The sequence below is a fragment of the Trachurus japonicus genome, chromosome 24 (assembly GCF_045865225.1).
Source record: "Trachurus japonicus isolate A0001 chromosome 24, Traja_1.0".
Classification (NCBI taxonomy): Eukaryota; Metazoa; Chordata; class Actinopteri; order Carangiformes; family Carangidae; genus Trachurus; species Trachurus japonicus.
The window spans coordinates 6648306-6672013 of NC_140930.1; the positions used below are offsets into that span (position 1 = coordinate 6648306).

Sequence of the window (23708 nt, forward strand, 5' to 3'; positions counted from 1 at the left end):
AAATTGCTGCAGGTTTAAAAATAAATCCGACCTCATGTTGTGTCCATCATGTATGTTTATACACTGACTTTGAAACTTTTGTCCATCATTAAGGTTTATCTATGACGATAAAGGGTTAATGATGTTTTGAAAAAAAAAACGTGTGATGGTCTTCATAACTTGTACTGGATTTAATCGTACAAAAGTTTCTAAAGTATTGCGGATACATCTTGGTGAAATTTGCCAAACTGTAGCACCTATGGTTCGTTTGTTAGGAATGTTTTTAAGTTTTTACATTTAGAGGCTTATTGTGCCCCGACATGAGGAATATAGACTGGACCTCTGTGCAAAGGTTGGTGATTTTTCATGTAGGATTTCACTTTACTCCAGTCCAAAATATGACAATACTCGCACTGCTGTCTTTTGCACTTTACTACTGCTGCTATTGCGCCTTCTACTTATTTTTCACTACTAGTTTAGCTTAGTTTTTTTATTCATATTTATTCTAGATTGGTATTTTGGTATTGGTATTGGTTTTTTTTTTATGTTTACTATCTGTTTATTTATTTACTGTCTGCACCAAGGGTCTGAGAGAAACACAATTTGGATTCTCTTACATCCCGTCCCGTACATATTGTGGAATTGACAATAAAGCTGACTTTGACTTTGATTTCCTAGGAGGAGGAGGAAGAAGAAGTTTTTGATTTTGAAGAAGGAGAAGGAGGAGAAGGTTTCTCACCGGCCGCCCTTCTTGCTGGTCTCCTTCCCGTACTCCTCCTGCAGCAGCGACAGCTTGTTGGGCAGATACTCCTTACAGATCCGCATGGCGTCGCTCCACATGTCGGCGCCCTGGCAACACACACACAGAAGAAGAAGAAGTAGAAGATGACATTTTTCATGACATATGGAACTCATTTATCATATTTTTGGAATCAAGACCTGACTTACTAAATCCTTAAATAAGACGATACCCTTTTAATTTTTATTTTATTTTATTTATGTCGGTTTTGTATTATTATACGCTTTTGTTGTCTTTTTAATGTTACATACAGAAATACTATCCTTTTCCTTAAAAAAAACAAACAAAAAAAACAAAACACGTATAGATATATTTTGAATATACTGCATGTATGTTTCTCTCTATTTTTATTTTTATTTTTTTATGTATTTTTTTTTATTTTATTTTATTATTATTATTATTTATTTTTTTATTTTTTTTAATTTTTCCATCTTTTTCTCTCACTTGTGCCTATTTATTTCAATTGATTATGTAAAAAATTTAACTAGAAGACAGGCAGATGTACGGTATATTGTTTTTGTATTTTTGTTTTTAATTTTTCAAAGGAAATGTCATTTTTCATGCTGTTTAACTGTTGGCTCCAGTTCAGGGTTGGGGGGAGGAAGGGGAATTGTGTAAAGACTGAAAAATCAATAAAGATATGTGTTAAAAAAAAAAAAAGAAGTAGAAGATGGATGGATGGTCACTGGGTCAGAGGAGAAACGTTTCCCTGATGCGGCGGCTCGGTCCGGTCACCTTGTAGTACTTGACGGCGAGCTCCGGCCGCTGCGCTCGCAGCAGGAACGCTTCGGCCTTCTGGAAGTCTTTCTGCTCGAAGCAGAACTGGGCCTGGCCGACCAGAACCTCAGACACGCTGTCGGGGTCGTGGGCCTCCGCCACTCGCTGAGCGTTGGCCCAGTCCTTGTTGTGGACGTGCCTGGAACAACACACACACACACACACTCATAAGAGACAAAACCTGAAACTGCACTTTTTTAGGATGAGTTTAAATCCTGAGTGGAAACATGAACTCTCTGGATCCGTTAAAGCAGCTGCAGATGAACAGATGACAGGAAGTGGTTCAGGCTGCAGCTCCACTCTGTGCTGAGCAGGAACATGGGACTAAATAAAAGTGACTTGACTGTGATTTTATGGTTTTTATTTAGTTTGTCTCGTGTCTTTACCATTTAAAAAGTCCAATTTAATCCTTTTTAAGACATTTTTAAGACCTCAACAAATGTAATTTAAGACCCAAAAATGTCAAAAGAATTTCCGTGGTAGAAAATACTCCATTTATTTTATTGTTAACACAATCAAATTGGCATTATTTTTCTTTTTTCTACTCGACTCGATTAAAAAAAATAATCCTTCAGTGTGAACATGAGGTACGTTAACGGAGGTATAAACCTCAAAACCATTAACTTACATTGCGCACATGAAGCATATGTTCACTGTGTGTAAACCAGTGGTTCCCAACCTTTTTTGGCTCGTAACCGCATCACAAAAAATTTATATTATCAGCTCTGTGCACTACCAGATACATTTATTTAATTTTTATTTATTTATTTATTTATTGAACTGTAGCACCATCGCAAATACAGCAGTAATAGCAATAAAAGAAACAATAATAATGCAATAATCAGGTCCAGCGGAGCCGTAACTATCTGTACAGAAAACAGCCAACAGTGTCGTGCCTGTGGAGCAACTGCTGAACTCCTTTTTGTTATGAGACAAGCCGCCCGGCGCTCAGCTCCACCTCCTGAACGGCACGCTATGTAAAGAAGACGAGGATGTTTATATCTGACTCCATCTAGTGGCCGAACAAAGAACTGGAATTTGCGATAGTGCTACTTTATATGAAAGTGTAAAATAGGGACGTCACGGTTATAAATTTTCTTGACACGATTATTGTCAGAGAAATAATCACGGTATTACGATTATTATGCATTAATTAATTTCACAACACAATGAATGTGTAAAATATAATTACATTACTCATACGTTTACACAAAATATTTCAAGTATCTATTAATATAGGAATAATTATTAATCCCCCAGAGGAAATGTTTGAAATATTCAGGTCATAAATTGTCATCTATACCGAATGTCAACATTTAAATTCCTACCAATTCAATGTTACGTTAGCTAAATGGACCAATAGTAACTGAGCATTCACCTTTACTTTGGCGCCACATCTGCCGATACGGTTCCAACATCATCTTTTTTGGAAAGTAACGGTATTTAGGAATCTTTACGATTAATTAATTGTGGTGTGTAATACCGCGATTAATTATGAAAACAAGTAATCGTGACATCCCTAGTGTAAAAAAAAGGAAAATTGCATGAAAATCGGCCTGAATTTGTGAAGTCTAATCCTCCTTTAGTGTCTAACGCATATTTACATTGTTGTGTTTGTTGTGTATTTGTTGTGACTAATATTTACTTCAATGCAGAATGTTGTGACTGTGTTGTGATGAAAACTCACATCAACACGGCCTCTTTGGGTTTTCCTGCTTTGATGAACTCGACCTCGGCCTCAGAAAACTTCCCCTGGTGAGATCAAAGAGCGGCACAGTTTGAAATCATCACTGTGTGTGTGTGTAGTTGTGTGTGTACCTGTTGTATGTGTGTGTGTGTGTGTGTGTGTGTGTGTGTGTCACCTCGTCCTCCAGGTACATGGCGTGTTTGAGGTGAATCTCGGGGATCTTCTCTTTACAGGAGAGTCGAGCCAAGTCGAAGGCAAAGTCGAAGGAGCTGGAGACGAGAGGAAGAGTTGAGTTAAAACACCGACGACTTCCTGTTTGATTCACGCACGTCCAGATGTGACCAGATGTTGTGATGACGTCGTGCAGCAGCTCACAGGTTCTTCGTGGCCGACTCGATGGCGTAGTCCATCAGACCGAACTTGTTGAGCAGCTTCACGGCCGCCTCCCCCCCCAGGCTGCGAGCCCACAGGTAGGCCACCTGCTTCTGGGCGCCGGCGCCGCCGTGACTCTTCGCCACCTGTCACACACACACACACACACACACACGCACACACACACACAGTTAACTACAGGAGTAGACATGCATACGGTATATATAGGTATGACTGTACTGTAGGAGTCACTAGTTGGGTTTCCATCCAAGTCGTATCGAATTTAAAAGCGGATTTTGTGAAAATGCGCAAAAAGCAAAGCGAATTTATGCCCGTTTCCATTCATTAGTGTTTTGCGATTAGGAGGAGTGCACCGTGAGATTACGTCATAAGAGAGCGTGAATGTATCCAACAGCTGACACTCAGCTGACACTCAACATCATGGACAATTTACGTACTTTCCGGACTATAGACGCACCTGTATAATCCGCACCAGCTACATTTTAAAAGAAAATACATATATAGGCCGCACTTGAATATAAGCTGCAGGTTTTCATGTTGTAACATGAGATATTTACACAGAAAGACAGTAGGAACTGTGGCAGTCCGCTCGCTTTTCCGCTGTTTTGGTTATGCTCCTCTCCTCCATGTGCATCTGTTTACATACGAAGCCGGTGAAAAATCAATAAGTTACATAACGATGTTACGGTGTGTGTTTGTGTAGTCTTAACCGTCATAAACAAAAGATTATGGGTTACAGAGCGCGTTTGTGTTGCGGTGCAGAGAGGAGAGCTGGGAGACCGGGGCGTCGCTGGGTGAAGTCCAGCAGCTTCACCCACAAACTCTGCCTCAATTCGCATAATCTGTTTCCATTTCGCATTTCCTTTATTCGATACGCTGACAAATCCACCCCCTCCAAGCGTATAAACTTTTATGCGCATTTACTGCCTTTATTCGAATTTCTGGCGTTTCCATTCAAGTATTTATGCGCATTTTGTGAAAATGCGCATAAGAAAAGGTGGATGGAAACCCAACTAGTGTGTCTCCTTTTCCACGCATCATTGATCAGTTACGAGTATAAGAACATTAAAGGACAATTCCGGGTAAATTCAACTTGGGGCTGTATTTTAGGTGCTGCATTTTAGGTCTAAAAGAATGAATCTGAAGATTTTCAGTTTAATTGCTCCTGTTTTGCGGTAGTTGTGTCTGTCGCCGCATCGCCACGGCAGCGATGAATGGGAGCGGATTGAAGTTCTGCTGCTTAGGCTGTTTACAGCCCTCAAAAACGCAATTTTTTTCCACAGACAGCGTCAGATGGCGACTCAAACATGCACCGAGAAGTTTGTTTACTTCAAGCAAGTCAAGAGTTGATATTCCTGTGTTTATGACACAAACGGGAGCTTCCAACTGCACGTGAACACACCGAGCACAGCAACTTTGGTATCGCACGAGAGTTTGAATTAGATCTAGTTTTACAAACATGTCGGCTTGCTTTAAGTAAATAAACTTCTCGGTGCATGTTTGAGTCGCCATCTGACGCTGTCTGTGGAAAAACAATTGCGGCTTTGAGGGATGTAAACAGCCTAAACAGCGGAACTTGCATCCACTCCCATTCATCGCTGCCATGGCGATGCAGGGACAGACACAACTACCGCAAAACAGGAGCGATTAAACTGAAAATCTTGAGATTCCTTCTTTTACACCTACAGTAAAATGTTAGGAAAATACAACCCCGAGTTGAATTTGCCCGGAATTGTCCTTTAATAGTAACCAGGACTAAAGATTAATAAACTGTTTCTAAATTGATAATAGTAATTTTATTTGTTTATTTTCTTCCTCTAAGTCGAGGAACAAAAAGCAAAAGATGAATAATGAATATGTTTGCTGAGCTGAGCTGTTCACAAACACAGAGATGTAAACGTGAGAATGTGAAGTCGCTTCAGCATCAATAAATATTCTATTTAAAAAGAGAATTATTTAATTCTTCTAACCAAAGGGAGAAAAGATGCTACAGCACAACGTGCTGCGCTGATGTTTATGAGTATAAGAACATGAATAGATGAGCTATAATGAACTAGAACGCAGCTGTCAACAATGATAAGACATTTAAATGATTAGATTCCACCTGTGTCCATAACAAACACATTATTAACACTTGAGGTTATAGCTACATTATACTGTGTAATAAATATACATAAACATAATATAATAATAATATAATAATATAACATAAACCATAAATAAAAGTTTATATTCAGCCTTTAACACACTGGTGTGTGTCCAGTGTTGTTTCTTGCTGCTGTATTTAACTGTCTGTGATCAGTTTCTTCTCATTATTACATGTATCATTATTGTTTTGCATTATTCATTCACATATTTATTTTTCCTTCTTTTCCTATATTCACTGTATAATCAATAACTTATTTCTACTTATTTTTCGTTATCATCTTATCATTCAATTATTCCTTATTTTCTTGTCTTTACTTGTAACAATTTTTCGTTTTTGAATATGTTCTTCATGGGTGAGGTTTTCATATAAGCCCTTTTGGGTCTCATACCTCCCGTTTGCACATCCCAATCATAATGATTGTTCATACCATTTCAAATGATATGTTTGTGCAAAATATATTTTTAAAAAATGGGACAATAAAGTAAATCTTATCTTAAAATATTTACAGGATCATTAAAAAATATAGATCAGCCACCACATGAAAACAGGTAACAGGTCTAAATACTGAGGCTGATGATGTAAAAAGACTAAAATTAGTTTGTTAGTGTGTTTTTAAGTCGCTGCAGCACATTTCCTCTTAATTTGGTGACACAAGTTTTTTTTTTAATGATCTGTCATCGTCTGTTTTAGATGTTTAACGTCTAAACTTTGGACTGATTAAAGCAGAGAGACCAGGTTCAACGTGACCTGCCGCTGTGTCTCTAATCTCACTTTGATTTATGTGTTTTTAAGTTGTATTTTATTTGTAATAATAAGTCTGGAACAACTGCAGCACCTGAGCTACACAGTTACATAACTGGCTGTTACATAACCGACACGTCATCATCATCATCAGTGGTGTTATTTACTGTTGGAAACATCTGAAACTCTCTACGTGTCAGAAACAGCGTTAACAAACAGTAAAGGTGAGAAAGTGTGTGTGCACCCTGTACGCCTCCTCCCACATGTCGTTGACTCGGTACATGTGGACGGCAGCTTTCCACTCCTCGGCCTCCATGAAGTGATACTCGGCCTCCGAGAACCTGGACTCAGCCTCCAGCTCCTGCAGACACACCAAACACACCCACATCAACATCACATCAACATCCTGATGAAGCACCTGAACGCACCGTGTAGATCAGCGGTCCTCAACCTCTTCGACACACCGGACCCGCTGCATGTTATTTAGCAACCATGAGGACCGATTGCAAAAACATTGCACGTTAGTGAGTTTTACACATCTTCCTGTGCGATATTTCACAATAAAGTATTCCCAGTTAAAGGGATAGTTCAACATTTTGGCAAATTGGCCCATTGCCATAATCCCTATAGTCATAGCAGTAGGTTCGTTACCTTTAATTGTCGGTGCAAGCTATTTTTAGAACGGCGGAGCAGAGCCGCGAGCTGCTCAGAGCTACGCTACGGAGGCTAATGGGATTTCTTGGTTTCCCTCATCAAACTCATCAAATACACAATCCAACAACTCCACAACGCTCTGGTGGACAAGTTGTGACCTGCACATTCACCACGCTATGAGATAATAACAGAACGTTACCAGACAGAGTTGTTTTAGAGGTAAATGCATGCAAAACAGCTGATGTGTGTTGCCGTCGGGGGCAGTTTTTCAGCAAGCAGTCTCTGTATTTACCTCTCTCTCTCTCTACATATATATACATATATATATATATATATATATATATATATATACACCCCATGTTTGCTTTGTAAAAGGAAAAAACGTATAATTTGAAAAAACAAAAAACAAAACAAACAAAAAGTGGCTTCCTCTTAAAATATGACAAATTTCTCATTAAAGCAATTGGGATTTGGGGAAAAAAACGCCTAATAACAATGACGGCTCCACTGGAGCTGTTTAACTAAAATGATAAATGTCTGTAAAGGTCACTCAGGAAAATGATATTTCATCGTTGTAAGTTACACCAAGGACCACTAGGGGTCTGAGTACCAGGCTGTAAAACTGCTGCGGCCGGAGAGAATGATCTGAGCTGGACGCGACTAAAAGGTTATGAAATTATCCGTGTATGTCGTCCAGTTGCGTTTGATTCGTTTCACCTCATCGGCTTCAAAGACGTCAGCGTTCAGAGTGAAGATCCTGAGAGTTTGGGACGTTTTCCAATTATTGTCGGAGCGTAAGAAGCTCTGCAGCTCGCACAGAGATAATTGGTACAAAAACCGCAAAACTGTGAACACACTCATTTGTCTGCTGTTACGTAAGAAACTAAACTCAAGATGGAGAGAAAGAGAGAGAAAGAGAAAGAGAGAGAGAGAGATGAGTCTTGATTCAGCGGCGCCTGAACGAGGCTGAGGAAGATGAAGATGAAGATGAAGATGAAGATGAAGATGAAGATGAAGAGTCCTGACAACGGCCCCTCGGCTGCTTCGCCACTGATCTCAGATCAGATGCTGGGATCTGTTCTTTGATTCGTCGACTGGTAATTAAACTGAAATATGCAAATGAGCCTCAACTTCATGAACAGAACATTTTTACATTTCTTGTTATTTCTAATGAAGTCTTGTTCCAGGTCATTAAATCACCGCCACAGAAACACAAAGTGGAAATTTCACACGACTTAGTGTGACAACAGTTTTACGACACGGTGCATCACGTTTCCATGGACACGGCTCAGCAGCGAGGATGGTGTTAGTGGTACAGAAAGTGTGGTGATGTATCTAATGCAGCTGAAGACAGTTTGTTTTGGCTTTTCAAGCAGTTTTTTTATGAAAAATCAGATGAAAAAAAAACTAATTTATGCAAATTATGCTGCATTCCACCATAACTGCATTTCGTTTTTTAAACTCTCTGCAGATTATGACACATTGATTAAGTGGTAAAAACAGAAGAAGATATTTTCAACTTCAACATTGTTTTTCTTTCTTTTTTAGCTTTAAAGGGATAGTTCAACATTTTGGCAAATTGGCCCATTGCCATAATCCCTACAGTCGTAGCAGTAGGTTTGTTACGTTTAATTGTCGGTGCAAGCTATTTTTAGAACGGTGGAGCAGAGCCGTGAGCTGCTCAGAGCTACGCTACGGAGGCTAATGGAATTTCTTAGTTTCCCTCATCAAACTCATCAAATACACAATCCAACAACTCCAAAACGCTCTGGTGGACAAGTTGTGACCTGCACATTCACCACGCTATGAGATAATAACAGAACGTTACCAGACGGAGTTGTTTTAGAGGGAAATGCAGAGACTGCTTGATGAAAAACTGTCCCTGAAGGAAACGCGCATCAGAGGTTTTGCATGAATTTACCTCTAAAACAACTAATGACTATAGGGATTATGGCAATGGGCCAAATTGCCAAAACGTTGAACTATCCCTTTAAATGAGACTCATGTCCGTGAGTCTAAAACACCTGCAGCCATTGTTGTGTTATAATGTGAGTTTCTTTTTCGCAGCTGTTGAGTTGAAGTTTGATGCTGAACTGAACTAACTCTGTATCAGCGACATGATGGACTTGAAAAATGATGAACCGATTAAAAGAAACTGTTCCCGTCAACCACGACTGCAGCTTCCTCATCAACTCAACAATTATGAGGGTGGGACAGATGTTTCCTTGGTTACTGATGGGTTAGAGAAAACAAACCAAACCAAAACAAAACAAAATAAAACAACCGCACCTCCCAACGAGAGACAGACCGACACCAACACAACGTCTGACAGAGCGTTGTCCGCATAGATATATACAGTATAAGAAGACTAGATGATTCACCCACCGCTGCTGCCCAATGACACGGCGCAGCCAGTACGGCGGCCATCGTGGGACGGGCAACTCTCTCCCTCAGAGTATGTCATGGCACACATTTTGTGGCCTCTAGATATCTTATTTTGTTGAAATCTGTCATAAAACAGACTATGTTGTTAAGTGTTTTTCTATTGGTCAGTTAAGGTCATGTGACACAGGAAGTGCAGCCATTCTTTCTCCATGCGGTCAGGCAGACAGCTCCTCTCCTCTTTTCTTCTACGTAAGTGCCTTGGAGAGCCTTTGCTTGTAAGTTTTGTTAGTTTTCTGTGTTTCTGTTCAACAGAGCATATAAATAATTTAAAAATTCTTAAGTTGGATTTAAAAACGATTGTTTTGGAACAAACAATGACTGTGATAATATAGTTCGCTAAATGCTAAGCTAAGCTAAATGTAGCTTATTGTTATGGCTTGTGCATTGAGACTGTAACCAATGTAAATTCATTCTGGATTGTATTTTGTGAGTTACTAAAGTACTGTAACTTTATATTCATTTCAGTTTTACAAAAAGGATGGAAAGAAGAGTAAAAAGGATTCAGTAAACATACTCCTGCGTCCGACTTTCTCTAAATCCTGCTGTTAGCTATCTGTCAGTTTGTGCGTATATGATACACGCCTCAGGGACAGAATAGAGTATACTACCTACTGCTAACATGTTATGTCAAAATGTCATAAGTAAAAGAATGTTATATCAAAATGTAAAAAAGCAAAAAGAAAAGAAAAGATTATGATATGATGTGTATACTACCTACTGCTGTAACATGTTATGTCAAAATGTCATAAGTAAAAGAATGTTATATCAAAATGTTAAAAAAAAAAAAAAAAAGCAAAAAGAAAAGATTATGATAAAGATTTTTATTCTGTGGGTAACGGGGGCGGGACTAGATAAGCTTTTGCTTCTCCCGCTTTCCCTTTCGGCCATGTGTATTGTATTATTTGAACTAAGATGAAGTGTGATGATGATGATTTAAATTGACATGCCCGAAATAAACAAATTGATTGATTGATTGATTGATTGATTAAGCCTACGGTGCATGTTCTGCTATAATGACCAGAACTTGATCAGTTTTTGTCCGATTTCAAAACGATTTGATTTTTTATGAACGTCTATGCAGTTATATGATGCAGCATATTTAGAATCACGGATCATTTTAATCATGTACTTTTTTTTGTAAAAGTAACATTATAGTGACATTATGGAAATAGTTGAAGTAATAGCTACATACTGATTTATTTTTCACAGAGTTATGAATTGTTTTTTTAGTGAAGATGACTGGATCACCTATCTACTGCACTGTAACTGCAGCCAGAGTCAGAGCAATTTCCCCGTTCAAATATGGCCGACTGTGAGCTACGCCTGCGTCACGTGTAGTCCGATCCACCCCCTTGGTTGTCAGTGTTGTCCGTGATGACCTCATCACAGCGCGACTCACCTTGGCCAGGTGGAGGTGAGTCTCCGTCAGCAGGTCGGGGTGATGTTTGGCCACCAGGCGGATGACATCATCAAACATCCGGTTCTTCTTGTACATGGTGATGGCGAGGTCGGGCTGCTTCACTGTGGCAAACAGCCTGTAACACACACACACACACACAGAGGAAAGACTGAATAACTGTTTGCATTGAAGCTCCTTCAAAATAAAGGTAGATGTTTAAATTAAAGTTCCTTCAAAATAAAGGTAGATGTTTGAATTAAAGCTTCATACAGTATAAAGATAGATGTTTGTGTTAAAGCTCCTTCAAAATAAAAGTAGATATTTGTGTTAAAGCTCCATACAGTATAAAGGTAGATGTTTGTATTAAAGCTCCATACAGTATAAAGGTAGATGTTTGTATTAAAGCCCCATACAGTTTAAAGGTAGATGTTTGTATTAAAGCTCCATACACTATAAAGGTAGATGTTTGTATTAAAGCCCCATACAGTTTAAAGGTAGATGTTTGTATTAAAGCTCCATACACTATAAAGGTAGATGTTTGTGTTAAAGCTCCTTCCAAATAAAAGTAGATGTTTGTGTTAAAGCTCCTTCAAAATAAATGTAGATGTTTGTGTTAAAGCTCCATACAATATAAAGGTAGATGTTTGTGTTAAAGCTCCATACAATATAAAGGTAGATGTTTGTGTTAAAGCTCCATACAGTATAAATGTAGATGTTTGTGTTAAAGCTCCATACAGTATAAAGGTAGATGTTTGTATTAAAGCCCCATACAGTTTAAAGGTAGATGTTTGTATTAAAGCTCCATACACTATAAAGGTAGATGTTTGTGTTAAAGCTCCTTCCAAATAAAAGTAGATGTTTGTGTTAAAGCTCCTTCAAAATAAATGTAGATGTTTGTGTTAAAGCTCCATACAATATAAAGGTAGATGTTTGTGTTAAAGCTCCATACAATATAAAGGTAGATGTTTGTGTTAAAGCTCCATACAGTATAAAGGTAGATGTTTGTGTTAAAGCTCCATACAGTATAAATGTAGATGTTTGTGTTAAAGCTCCTTCAAAATAAAAGTAGATGTTTGTATTAAAGCTCCATACAGTATAAAGGTAGATGTTTGTATTAAAGCTCCATACAGTATAAAGGTAGATGTTTGTGTTAAAGCTCCATACAGTATAAAGGTAGATGTTTGTGTTAAAGCTCCATACAGTATAAAGGTAGATGTTTGTGTTAAAGCTCCATACAGTATAAATGTAGATGTTTGTGTTAAAGCTCCTTCAAAATAAAAGTAGATGTTTGTATTAAAGCTCCATACAGTATAAAGGTAGATGTTTGTATTAAAGCTCCATACAGTATAAAGGTAGATGTTTGTATTAAAGCTCCATACAGTATAAAGGTAGATGTTTGTATTAAAGCTCCATACGGTATAAAGGTAGATGTTTGTATTAAAGCTCCATATAGTATAAAGGTAGATGTTTGTGTTAAAGCTCCATACGGTATAAAGGTAGATGTTTGTGTTAAAGCTCCATACAGTATAAAGGTAGATGTTTATATTAAAGCTCCATACGGTATAAAGGTAGATGTTTGTATTAAAGCTCCATACGGTATAAAGGTAGATGTTTGTATTAAAGCTCCATATAGTATAAAGGTAGATGTTTGTGTTAAAGCTCCATACGGTATAAAGGTAGATGTTTGTGTTAAGCTCCATACAGTATAAAGGTAGATGTTTGTGTTAAAGCTCCATACAGTATAAAGGTAGATGTTTGTGTTAAAGCTCCATACAGTATAAAGGTAGATGTCCATGTGTAGTGTGATTATAAAGCAGCTCTAGGTTCTATATTAATACTGTGAAAGTATCAAAGCCTCAGTCCACAGAGAAATACACACAGCCTGTATTCAGAAACTGAGCCTAAAAACCAGCCGTCAGGACTTCCTGTCACTTTATGATGTCACAACAAAGCCCCGCCCCCTCACCACCTGGACCCACCATCCATCCAACAACTTTCAGGAGTGTTTTATTCTGAAATCTGCTCTATTTAATTTATTGGATCACCCAGAAAACAGTCAGCCAATCAGAGGAGCGGCCCAGATGCATCCTCCTCTCTCCTGATTGGCTGACACCGACCTGTTGTTACCAGAGCTCCGGAGAGAAACTGAAGAGAGGAGGTGAGGTGGTTTTTATATCCTCTAATGGATCAACACTTCACATAAAAACACAGAAGAGGAGAAAAATATGGAGCTGTGAGATGTTCGAGTGTCAAACACATAAGTGCAGACTAATGCACCGTCTCACATTCAGCCTAGAAACAGTGGAAAAGTCAGACAGCCGAGTGAAAGCGAAGGCTGTAATTACCACCTGTCAACAGTCAGATACTCTTTTCATTATTCCTGCTGCTGTGACTTGAGGTCAGAGACGACTTCTGCAGTCGTGTTTGTCTGCCTCGCTGCGTCTCCGTCTCCGCGCTCCCGGCAGCTACTGAAGAAGAAGAAGAAGAAGAAACAAACGTCTATAAATACCGCCATCTGCATTTACCTCTCGGCCTCTTTGAACTTGCCGTCTGCCTCCAGCTCCTGAGCTCTGCTGATGTACAGAGCCATGACCTCCTCCTCGGTCATACACTCCACCGCCAGCTGCACACAAAACACAAAACACAAAACACATGACAACACACAGTTTTGTTGTTGTTGTTTTATAATTTAAGGGGAGACACTACAGGTGAATAGAGTAAAAAAAAATTAAATAACAGATATCACCTTGAAATTTCCCAAGTTTATCACTTACATTAAGACAAATATTTTTTGTATTACAAGTTTTGTCAAATTTTATGTTTAAATACGTAAATGAGGCAATATCTAATGAAATATGCGCTAATTTGCAGACATTTCAAGAACCGAAATCTGAACAATGGATAAAGCCCCTTTCAAAATTCTTGTTTTATTTTGTTGACATATTAGAGTCAGAAGTTTTTTTGGATATCTCTTTTTATCACTCTGTAAATGAGAAAATACTCTCACCAGCCCTAAAAAATCAAATTTCGCCCTGTTTTTAGGAATAAAATGTTGTATAAATCAGGCTGTGAATGATATATCAACAATTCCCCTCTGTAAAAACCTTCAGGATATAGAAAGAGATCAAACTGGAAGGTTTGGTGTCTGTAAGTGCTGCTGAAGTGGAGATTTCTAGCTCAGAGTCTGAGGAAAAACTCATTTTGAGAAAATGGCCTTTAAAGATTCGTACTGTAAAATTCCATAGATTGTTTATGTAAATCGTACTTTTACGATTGGCTGCGGATACGGAGGAAATGACAATTTTTGGAACCTACATCATTGTTCAGGAGAGAGAGGGAGCTTTACAGTGATACCTGACATGAACACAGTTTGTCACAGTAGCTGTTAACTTGTGGCGAATTTAGGAGAAATCTACTGATGAAAGAGAAAAAACCTTAATGTGGATTTTCTACCATTTCTTTTGACTTTTCTGACAGAATACATGTTAAGGAAGAAAAATAGCCCAAAATCTCAAGATTGATCAGTGCATGAAAAAACAGTGTTTTTGCCTGTTAGTGTCTCGTCTTAAGTTTCTCAAACTGTGTCTGTTGTTTGTTTGTTTGTTTGTTAGTTTGTTTCCACGCCGACCTTATGAGCCTCCTCCCAGTGTCCGGCTGCCGTGTACATGTCTATGGCGTCTTTAATGTGACCTCCTTTCACAAACAGCTGCTCTGCCACCTGCAGGACACAGAGCAAAACACCCAGAATGCATCAGGACACATCGAATAGGAAACATGAAAATCACAGGCTAGGCTCGTTCGAGATGAACTGCGCCTCGCCTGGACGGTCGGCGAGAGCAGGCGGCAGCAGCAGGGGGCGGTGACAGAAAGCTGCAGTCAAGTCGGACAGTTTCCAGCCGCCGTCAATACAAACAGGAAGTCACCAAAGTATATATTTCTTATGCTGTACTGCAATTGTCCAATAAATAACCAATATATTTCTCAGGATATAAGTTTGATTCAGTGTGAATATTTTTTTAAGCAGTAGGCCTACAACATGAGATTCATATAATCTAGCATTATACAACAACACGTAGTGTTTGCAGTCCTAACTAAGAGCCAATCAGCTCATGATCCGGTGCGTTTCCCATCATGCGCTGAGGCTGCAGGCGGTTGCAGTCGGTGGAGAGCAACTGCGGCGCCTGGCTCTAAAAACTGCGGCCGCCTTGATCTCGTGAGGTTATCGTTGCAGGCGCGTGCATGACGTCAGAGCAAGTCAGGATCAAGTCGGTCACAAATCTAACCGGCATGCATTGTGCGCTGGTCACCGGCGATCGATTCTGCGCACGCCTGGCTCATCTCGAACGCACCTATTGTGTTCGAAACCACATACTCCATACTACATACTTCCATACTGCATACTTCCATACTCCATACTACATACTAATCGATCATACAGTATGCAGAGCGTTCACACTGCTGCGTACTATGATAACCCACAATGCATTTCGCTCCTGCCCGAGCCGAAATCAGCCGCCCTGAAGCTGATTTCACTTAAGCTCTAAACTCTGTAAATATATAACTTCAGCAACATTTGAAACATTTTCAGGCGAGAAAGTACTACTTCGTATCCCCATGGTGTTGAAAAAATGACAAAATAACACCTATTTACAATTTTAGTCGGACGAAGTCGGACTTCTCTGGCGTTAGTAAAACCAGCCGTAGTGAGCACTGTACTTCCGGTTTCTGTGTCAAAATAAAGCACCCGTTGCAATTGACCATAAAGAAAGCCGTTACAATGACGTCAGAGCTCTTACTTTATAAACAGGAAGTGAACCTGTCCCCACTGTGGCTAGCTTGCTCACATTTGTATTGCTGCCCCTCCATTTTTCCTCTCGTCCGCTCGGCTCCTCCTTCTCCGTTCTTTTTTTTTTTTTTTTTTTCGCGGCAAGGAAGAGGCGGTCCTTGACGTCACGTTGCGTTGCATCTTGGGTAGTTTGAGTATGAGTAGTGACCTCATGATGTATATACTCAACATTTCGGCCGAATCTAGTATGCATCCGGGAACTTCTCGCCTACTGCAAATCGCATACTGCGCAGTGTGAACATACTGCATACTCAAATCGTTAGTATGAGTAGTACGAGTAGTAGGAGAAGTATGCGGTTTCGAACACAGCCACAGACTCATGTTCCAGATTAGACTTTTTTCAAAAACACTGAACCGAACCCCTACATCCAATAATACACCTGACATCCAGGGCTAAACATGCACACACACAAAAACACTTTAGAGAACAGATAAACAGACTTTAAAACTCGTTCTTTACACTGGGACTGCAAAAAACTACGGCATGGGAAACAACAATAACAACTCTTTGTGCAGTTTATACATTATGCATATTTAATTTGGCACAGTTTCCTCTATTTATTCTTATTTTAGTATCTTATCTCATAACATATTGATCTATATAATCTATAAGGATGCATATAGTGTGTATATTTTTTCTTCTCCGTTTTATTTTTGCTCTACCGTGCCCTTATATCATATCATATTTGATTTGATTTTTATTTGTCTCAAACAAGCACAAGCGCAAGCATAAAAACAAACAGTATATGTAAAAAGAAAAAAGAAAGAAAAAATGGCACAAGTGCAAGTTCGAGAATGGGCTGAAGGAAGCAAAGCTTATCAAGTTCAGCCCCCCTTTACATTGTCATAATTTCATTCATAATCTATAAATCTATACATATTAGCATATTAAAACATATAACTTTAATATGATATAGAGCCCTGATTATAAACATACTAACTAACTAAATGATGATATCATATCATATTATATTATATTAGATGAACTACTGGATACTTGAATTTCCTTTGGGATCAATAAAGTATCTAAGTCTAAGTTAGCAAGTGCAATAAAGTGTGCAATACATTCAATAACTGTGCAATATAACTGAATTAATAAGAATAAGAATTGTTTTATTATTCCCCAATGAGAAATTCATTTGTCATATATTTGCAATATTGTTTTGACAATGCTCTTATCATCTTTTATATGTTTTGTCATCTTCTATCTTGTCTTGTTTACATGGTTATATGATTAGACTAGAATTTCTTTGCAACATAAATTGTTCCAGTGACAGTAAAAGTCTCTTTAACCTCAACAACAGCTGCGTTTGCCAACAGCAACATAAAGAGTTGTGGTTTGTGTGCAACTGCTCAAAGAGGGAAGGTTAAATGGATATTATTTGCAGCAGCAGCAGAGTTTAGGATCAGTTCAGCCTGACGTCAGGGAGACAAATGAACGAGCCGCTCCTCGTCTCCTTCGTCGCTGCTGCTTTCCGTCCTGATTAAAAAACTGTTTAGTCACTGTTTCTCTGCTGAAGAACACACAGGTGGTGCAGCAGCAGAGCTTCCTCCATTGTTTTAGTTTTTTTTCTCCACCGAATTTCACTTTTCCTGCTGCATCTTCTTGGCGCGTCGGAGAGCAAAGAGCTTGTTATCTTAATTACTTTCTGTGAATATGCCCATAGAGCAAACAGACTGAAATAGCCTGCTATTTTCAGAGGCTGGCGGTCTGCGGAGGCCGTTTGGCTCAGCCGCTATCATCTCTCCTCCCTTTGTATCCAAACCAGATTCCTCTCGTTCTTTCTTTCTCTTCCCCATCTCAACAGCCCTCTTATTTTTTATTTTTTTTAGGTATTTAGGCAACTATTTAAACTATTGTTACCAGCAGCCAACGTGTCGTTACTGCCAAAACACCCCTGAGCAAACGGCCCACGCTGCTCCACTGAGACGGCACTGAAGCTCTGACTCTCAGGGAGTTGTGTGTCTGTGCGTGAAATCGATCGCCAGTGGCAAAATGTCACCGTCTACTTCCTCCCTCTGGCTGTCGTCAGGATTCAGGGAGTAAAACCGAACCTCAACACACAACTAAACCACCAGTCCCGGCATTTAGTTCAGTTAACACAACAACACACTAGTGGTTGTAACGTTATGAGTCTCCACCTCCACCTGAGGAAACAACAAAGGGCTGAAAGATGCCAACATGCTAATGACGACATTAAAGGGATACGGCAACATTTTTTTTTTTTTTTTACATGTCTTGCCTCACTCCCGAGTCCATGACCAGCAGATAGACACCATCCTTTCGACTGTGTGTGCAGTAACGAGGGAGATAGAGCCGTATCGCCCGTAATTAGCTTAGCTCAAACGCTGGAAGTGTATAGGTAGTGTTAGCCTGCCTCTACCTAAAGTCATCAGAGAAACTCTTCAGCAACTCTAAACGGACCAATCTTCATCTCAGAGCTGACAAAACTCTCCGGTAAGGCATCTTGAGCGGTCAAATGCCGGTAACGGGACGAGATTGGTCAAAACTGCGGGTTCAAGCAAAGACGGTTTATTTTGGTTCAAGCTAGCTACATCGAGGGTAGGTTAGCTTCCTATTTCAAAGTAAAAGCACAAATTCTATAGTCATGGTTTTCTGTATGTAAAGGGCAACGGGTGTTTTTATTTTGTGAAAGTAACCGGAAGTGCGTTGGTCACAGCGGCTAGCTTGAGTAGCGCCGAATTCGTCCAAACAAAATTGTAAACAGCTGGTATTTAGACAAATTAACGACACACTGCTGATCTAAACGGCTACTTTCTCGCCTAAAAATGTTTGAAATGTCGATGAAGTGATATATTTACAGAGTTTAGAGCTAAAATGAAATCAGCTTCTGACTGCTGATTTGGGCTCGGGTAGGAGGCAGGCTAACACTACCTATACACTTCCAGCGTTTGAGCTAAGCTAATTACGGGCGATACGGCTCTATCTCCATGGTTACTGCACACACAGTGGAAAGGATGGTGTCTATCTGCTGGTCATGGACTCGGGAGTGAGGCAAGACACGGAAAAAAAAAAACGTTGGTGTATCCCTTTAACCCTTCTCTATGTGCTCATCATCAGGAAACATCTTCTACATTATGATACAAATACTGAGAGACCTTCTACTCTCATCGCACATCCTCCACAAACTAGACAAACAACAGCTCCTTCAACTATGGGTCAATTGACCTTTTGCAAAAGCTCCGCCCCCCTTAGTTACCGTTGCTAGCCCGACAAGCTTCTCGACGCTGCCCGAGTGTCAACAGTGTTTTTATATTGAGCGTCTTGAGGCATCAGAGTCTCAGAGGCATATGAGCGCTATATTTATGAATATTAATAATCACTAAACATTCTGACACCACTACAAAATTGCGTGGTCACAATGTAAACATAATGATGATCAAAATACGGCTTTTATCGATTCATAAATTGCATCATGTGGCGCATCTGCAAGAGAATACGGGTAACAGGACGTGGTGTTTGTGTCGCGGACCGAGACCAGAGCTTCTTCTTTTATTTTTTTCCTCCCCACCGAGAGGATTCAATCTGTGGAAGTACACTATAGTAGGCTACAGTGTTTCCTCATACGTACAGCTCCTTCTGTTTTTTAAAATTGTCGCAAATACACCGCTGCATGTGTTCCGTTCATTCATCTCCTCATAGCGCTGTTTGTTATTGGCATTCACACACAGAGAGCGAGAGAGAGAGAGAAGTGCGCATGCTGCAGCAGTGCGTAGTGAAAGTGAAAGTTGTAAGGTCCGATCGCCCCCCCTCCTTAAAAAAAAGAAATCCTAGAGGAAACACTGTGGTAGTGAGTGATTTTGGATACAGCCCTAGTCCTGCTAGCTTACCTTGGAGCAGATATAGGCTATGTACGGTATGCTTGTTTATTTTCATGACATTTAGCTGGGAGGGGGAGAAGGGTCCGGCTGCGGGGGGGGGGGGCTCCTCTCCTGTTGTGTTTTCAGCTTTGGGAAGGGAAAGAACACGACTCCCCCAGCCAAACTCTTCGGGTAACTACTGTCAGACAATACACTTTGTTTGTCGGAGGTCCGAAGCTTGACGGACCTTGTTTACATAGTAACGGTTGCTAGGATGTCTGATTGGACAATGACCGTTCGGGGGCGGGGTTTTGCGAAAGGTCAATTAGCAAATCGTGAAGGCGCCTCCCTCTGCACCGGGCGCTCCTCTCTCACCTCGTACTCCTGCAGCGAGGCGTAGTGCTGAGCGATCTTCACGTAGTACTTCCCCGCTGCCGGATCCTCCTGCAGCTCCAGGATGTGGACGGCCTTCTTCCACTGACGAGCAGCGATGGCCGCCTCGATGGCCTTCAGGGAGCAGCTGACAGGACACACACACACACACACACACACACCAATAAAGTAACCTTTAACCTTTAACTTTAACACACACACAGATTTCATTTTTGCTTGTGCACCAGTCTGTAGTGCAGCAGCGGTCATCATAGTTCGGCTAGTTTTCTCTTACTTTGGTAATTTTGTGTTGTTGTTGTCTCTAATGGCATAAGTGTATGTAGCAGGTATAGGCATTTATGTGCATGTTGAATATAATAAGTATGTAGATGAATTTATACCTAAATTAGAAACACAATTAATATAATTAGTTAAAACATAGTAAAAACCTATTACATAATAATATACTAGTAACCAGGATGATAAAGGGGGGAAAGGCAGTATTGTAATTAGGGGGTGGGATTAAATAAGTTCATACTTCTTCCCACTCCTTTTGAATATGCAATATACTGTATTAAGGTGTTTGTGGTTAGATGACCACTTTTATTTATCTATTTATTATTTTTTTGTTATTTGTTGTTATTTTTGGTTGCTTTGTCACATATTTGAATACAGAAGAAAGAAAGAAAGAAAGAAAGAAAGAAAGAAAGAAAGAAAGAAAGAAAGAAAGAAAGAAAGAAAGAAAGAAAGAAAGAAAGGCTGAGATGCCACCACTCCTTTATGGGAAATACGGGATGTGTCTAGACCTGTATGGTATCGTTGCCATGAGTTTTATATGTGGTAATGAGCACAGGGTTCCTACACATTTTAAATTTCCAAATTCCATACTTTTTCCAGACCCTAATTTCCGGATTTCCACTACAAAAAACTCAAAATCTTACCAAGAATATTTGTCCTATTTCTAGTCAAAATGTCATTTCTAGTCAAAACAAATCTCATTATACTTAAAATAAGACTCATCACATTAAAAGTAGCTTGTTTTTAGACACTTTTTACTTCTTTCAAACAGATTTTTCGCTTGAAATAAGTAGAAAAATCTGATAGTGGAGCAAGCTTTTTCTTTCTATTACGAGCACAAAAATCTTGCTTTCACTGGCAGATTTTTCTACTTATTTCGAGTGAAAATTTGTTTGAAACAAGTGAAAATGATCTAAAACAAGTTAATTTTTAGGTGACGAGTCTAATTTTAAGTGGAAAGAGATTAGTTTTGACTAGAAATGCAAATCAAATATTCTTGGAAAGATTTTGAGTTTTTGCAGTGTCTCAGTAAAAAATTTTTAAAATAATTTGTGACATTTGAGTAAATAGATGTGTTTCACGTTAATAAAGCATGCAATTAATCATTTGTTTTCATTATTCTGAATTTGTATGCCATTATGAAACCAAATCATTTCCAGGATATTGTAGCTAGGTACAATAGCGCATGAATAAGACCAAACCTAGATAAGTATTAAGATAAATATATTTCCATACATTAGTTTCCATTTTCCATACTTTTCAAGACCTGGAAATGTATAAAATAAAATTCCATATTATTCCATACTTTCCATACTTGCGTAGGAACCCTGTGAGCAGGAAGCCGACTCCAGCACATTATAACTTTTGATTTTTGTAACCAATCAGCTGAAGTCTCCGTCACCTGGCAAACGTTTTATTTTAACGACGTCATAAACGGCGTCTTCCCACTAAAAAAAAAATGTGTGTGTTTCATCTCTGAAGTGTAGATGACTGTACATGTTGTGTGTGAAACTCTGGTTCAGGTTGAAGTTACAGAAACTTTTGTTTAGTTTCTGAGATTTTTTTTTTTTTTAGTGGATAAAAATAAAAAATAAAATAAAAATCTGGCTGGGACTTTATTTTGGTATTTTTGGGCGTCACTGTCACTCTCATCTCGCTCATGGTGCTGGTGCTGGTTTAAAGCATCGTTGTTCATCTCTGTTGGATTGTCTTTGTTGTGTGTGTGTGTGTGTGTGTGTGTTTGTGTGTGTGTGTGTGTGTGTGTGTGTGTGTGTGTGTTATCTTTCCTCCTCTCCATCTGTCCGTGTCTTTGTCTTCTCTCTCTCTCTCTCCCTCTCACCCTGCTTCAATGAAGTGGTTGATGGCGGCGTCCATCTGTTTCTGCTGGACCAGGTAGTCGCCCCAGGCCTCCTCCAGCTTCACCACCTCGGCGGGGAAGGTGAGTCGAGCCAGCTCCACCGCTACGGCAAGCAGGAGGGACAAAACTTCAGCTCCACATACGGTTCATTTATTTACTCTGCTCTTCTCTACTGCTCCACCACACGTCCAGCTGCTGTTCAGAGCTCAGATATCTGAGATTCTGATCAACACATACCGAGAAAATCTAAAAAACACTGAGTTCTTCACTGTTTTTCTAGAAGCTGCTGAAACAAACGAGTTTATTCCAGTCACACAAACACATGATAATTTACTCCAGTGTCAGTAAATGTTTGATAAAACCTACAGCAACCAGATGTTCATGGAATAACTGAGTCTTAAAGAAATAAAACCAAACATTTACAACTTAGTTTTTTGCGGATTTACATCTGGAACAAACAACCTTGGCCAAACTTGTAGTGTATTGTACGGAAGAGCATTCGAGCCAACAACGGAGATTTATTTTTTAAATTATGAGATTTTTTTTTAAAAAACTCTGAAATTCAGATTTTTTTTCTTAGAAATTTTGAGTTTTTATCTCAGAAATTCAGTTTTGTTTTTTTTTAAATTTTGAGTTTTCATCTCAGAATTTCAGACTTTTTTTTTTTTTTAGAAATTCTGATTTTTCATCTCAAAAATTCTGATTTTTTTTTTTTTTTTTTTTTTAGAAATTTTGAGTTTCTTATCTCAGAAATTCTGATTTTTTTTTTTTTTTTAGAAATGAGTTTTTATCTCAGAAATCCAATTTTTTTTTTTTAAATTATGAGTTTTTCTCTCAGAAATTTAGATTTTTTTTAGAAATTATGAGGTTTTATCTCAGAAATTCAGATTTATTTATTTATTTTTTGTAGAAATTATGAGTTTTTCTCTCAGAAATGTTGAGTTTTTCTCAGAATCTTAAAAAAGAAATCTCAGTTGTTGGTCCCAATGCTCTTCCGTAGTATTGACAGAGGGACTTCAGATCTTGGTGTTTTCATGAACATATACTGTAGTACAGTGTTTCTCAAACTTTTTTCAGTCAGGGCACCTTTCAAAAGTGCATAAAATCTCACGGCACCCCTGTGTAAAATATAATTCAAAATGACACTGCATAGCCTAAATGTAAATGCCCTGTTTATTTAGACGGGACAGTAGCCTATTACAGTAGTTATGCATAGGTGCCTCTGTAGCCTACATATGCACACACACGCACAGGCACACAATAATCCGCAATGTGAGAGGAAGAGAGAAGATCTACATGCGCGCAGCGCAGGCACGCATTCAAATGAACATCCACCGGCGTCTCCGCTCCGTTCTGACTCCGTTACAACAATCAGAGAATTTCCACCGTGTCACTGCAGAGTGTTTTTATACATCAAACGCACCGGAGTCGGAACAGAGCGGACACAGATCCACTGGAGAGAGGAGGGGCTGTGACTCACCATCAATGTG

General features: G+C 39.2%; 1 protein-coding gene across 2 annotated transcripts in view; it reads right to left on the reverse strand.

Annotated features, from left to right (window-relative positions):
- The window catches only part of ift172 (intraflagellar transport 172), a 72939-nt gene that overhangs the window by 17650 nt on the left and 31581 nt on the right, over positions 1–23708 (reverse strand). For both annotated transcript variants that reach the window (XM_085770290.1, XM_085770289.1), the window contains exons 24-34: positions 22201–22321; positions 20067–20211; positions 14652–14741; positions 13549–13646; positions 11024–11159; positions 6770–6886; positions 3618–3760; positions 3418–3511; positions 3243–3307; positions 1514–1694; positions 719–828 (exon numbers count right to left, since the gene is read on the reverse strand). In XM_085770290.1, coding sequence (XP_085626416.1) covers positions 719–828; positions 1514–1694; positions 3243–3307; positions 3418–3511; positions 3618–3760; positions 6770–6886; positions 11024–11159; positions 13549–13646; positions 14652–14741; positions 20067–20211; positions 22201–22321 — 1300 coding nt within the window. The remainder of the gene's footprint in view (positions 1–718; positions 829–1513; positions 1695–3242; positions 3308–3417; positions 3512–3617; positions 3761–6769; positions 6887–11023; positions 11160–13548; positions 13647–14651; positions 14742–20066; positions 20212–22200; positions 22322–23708) is intronic.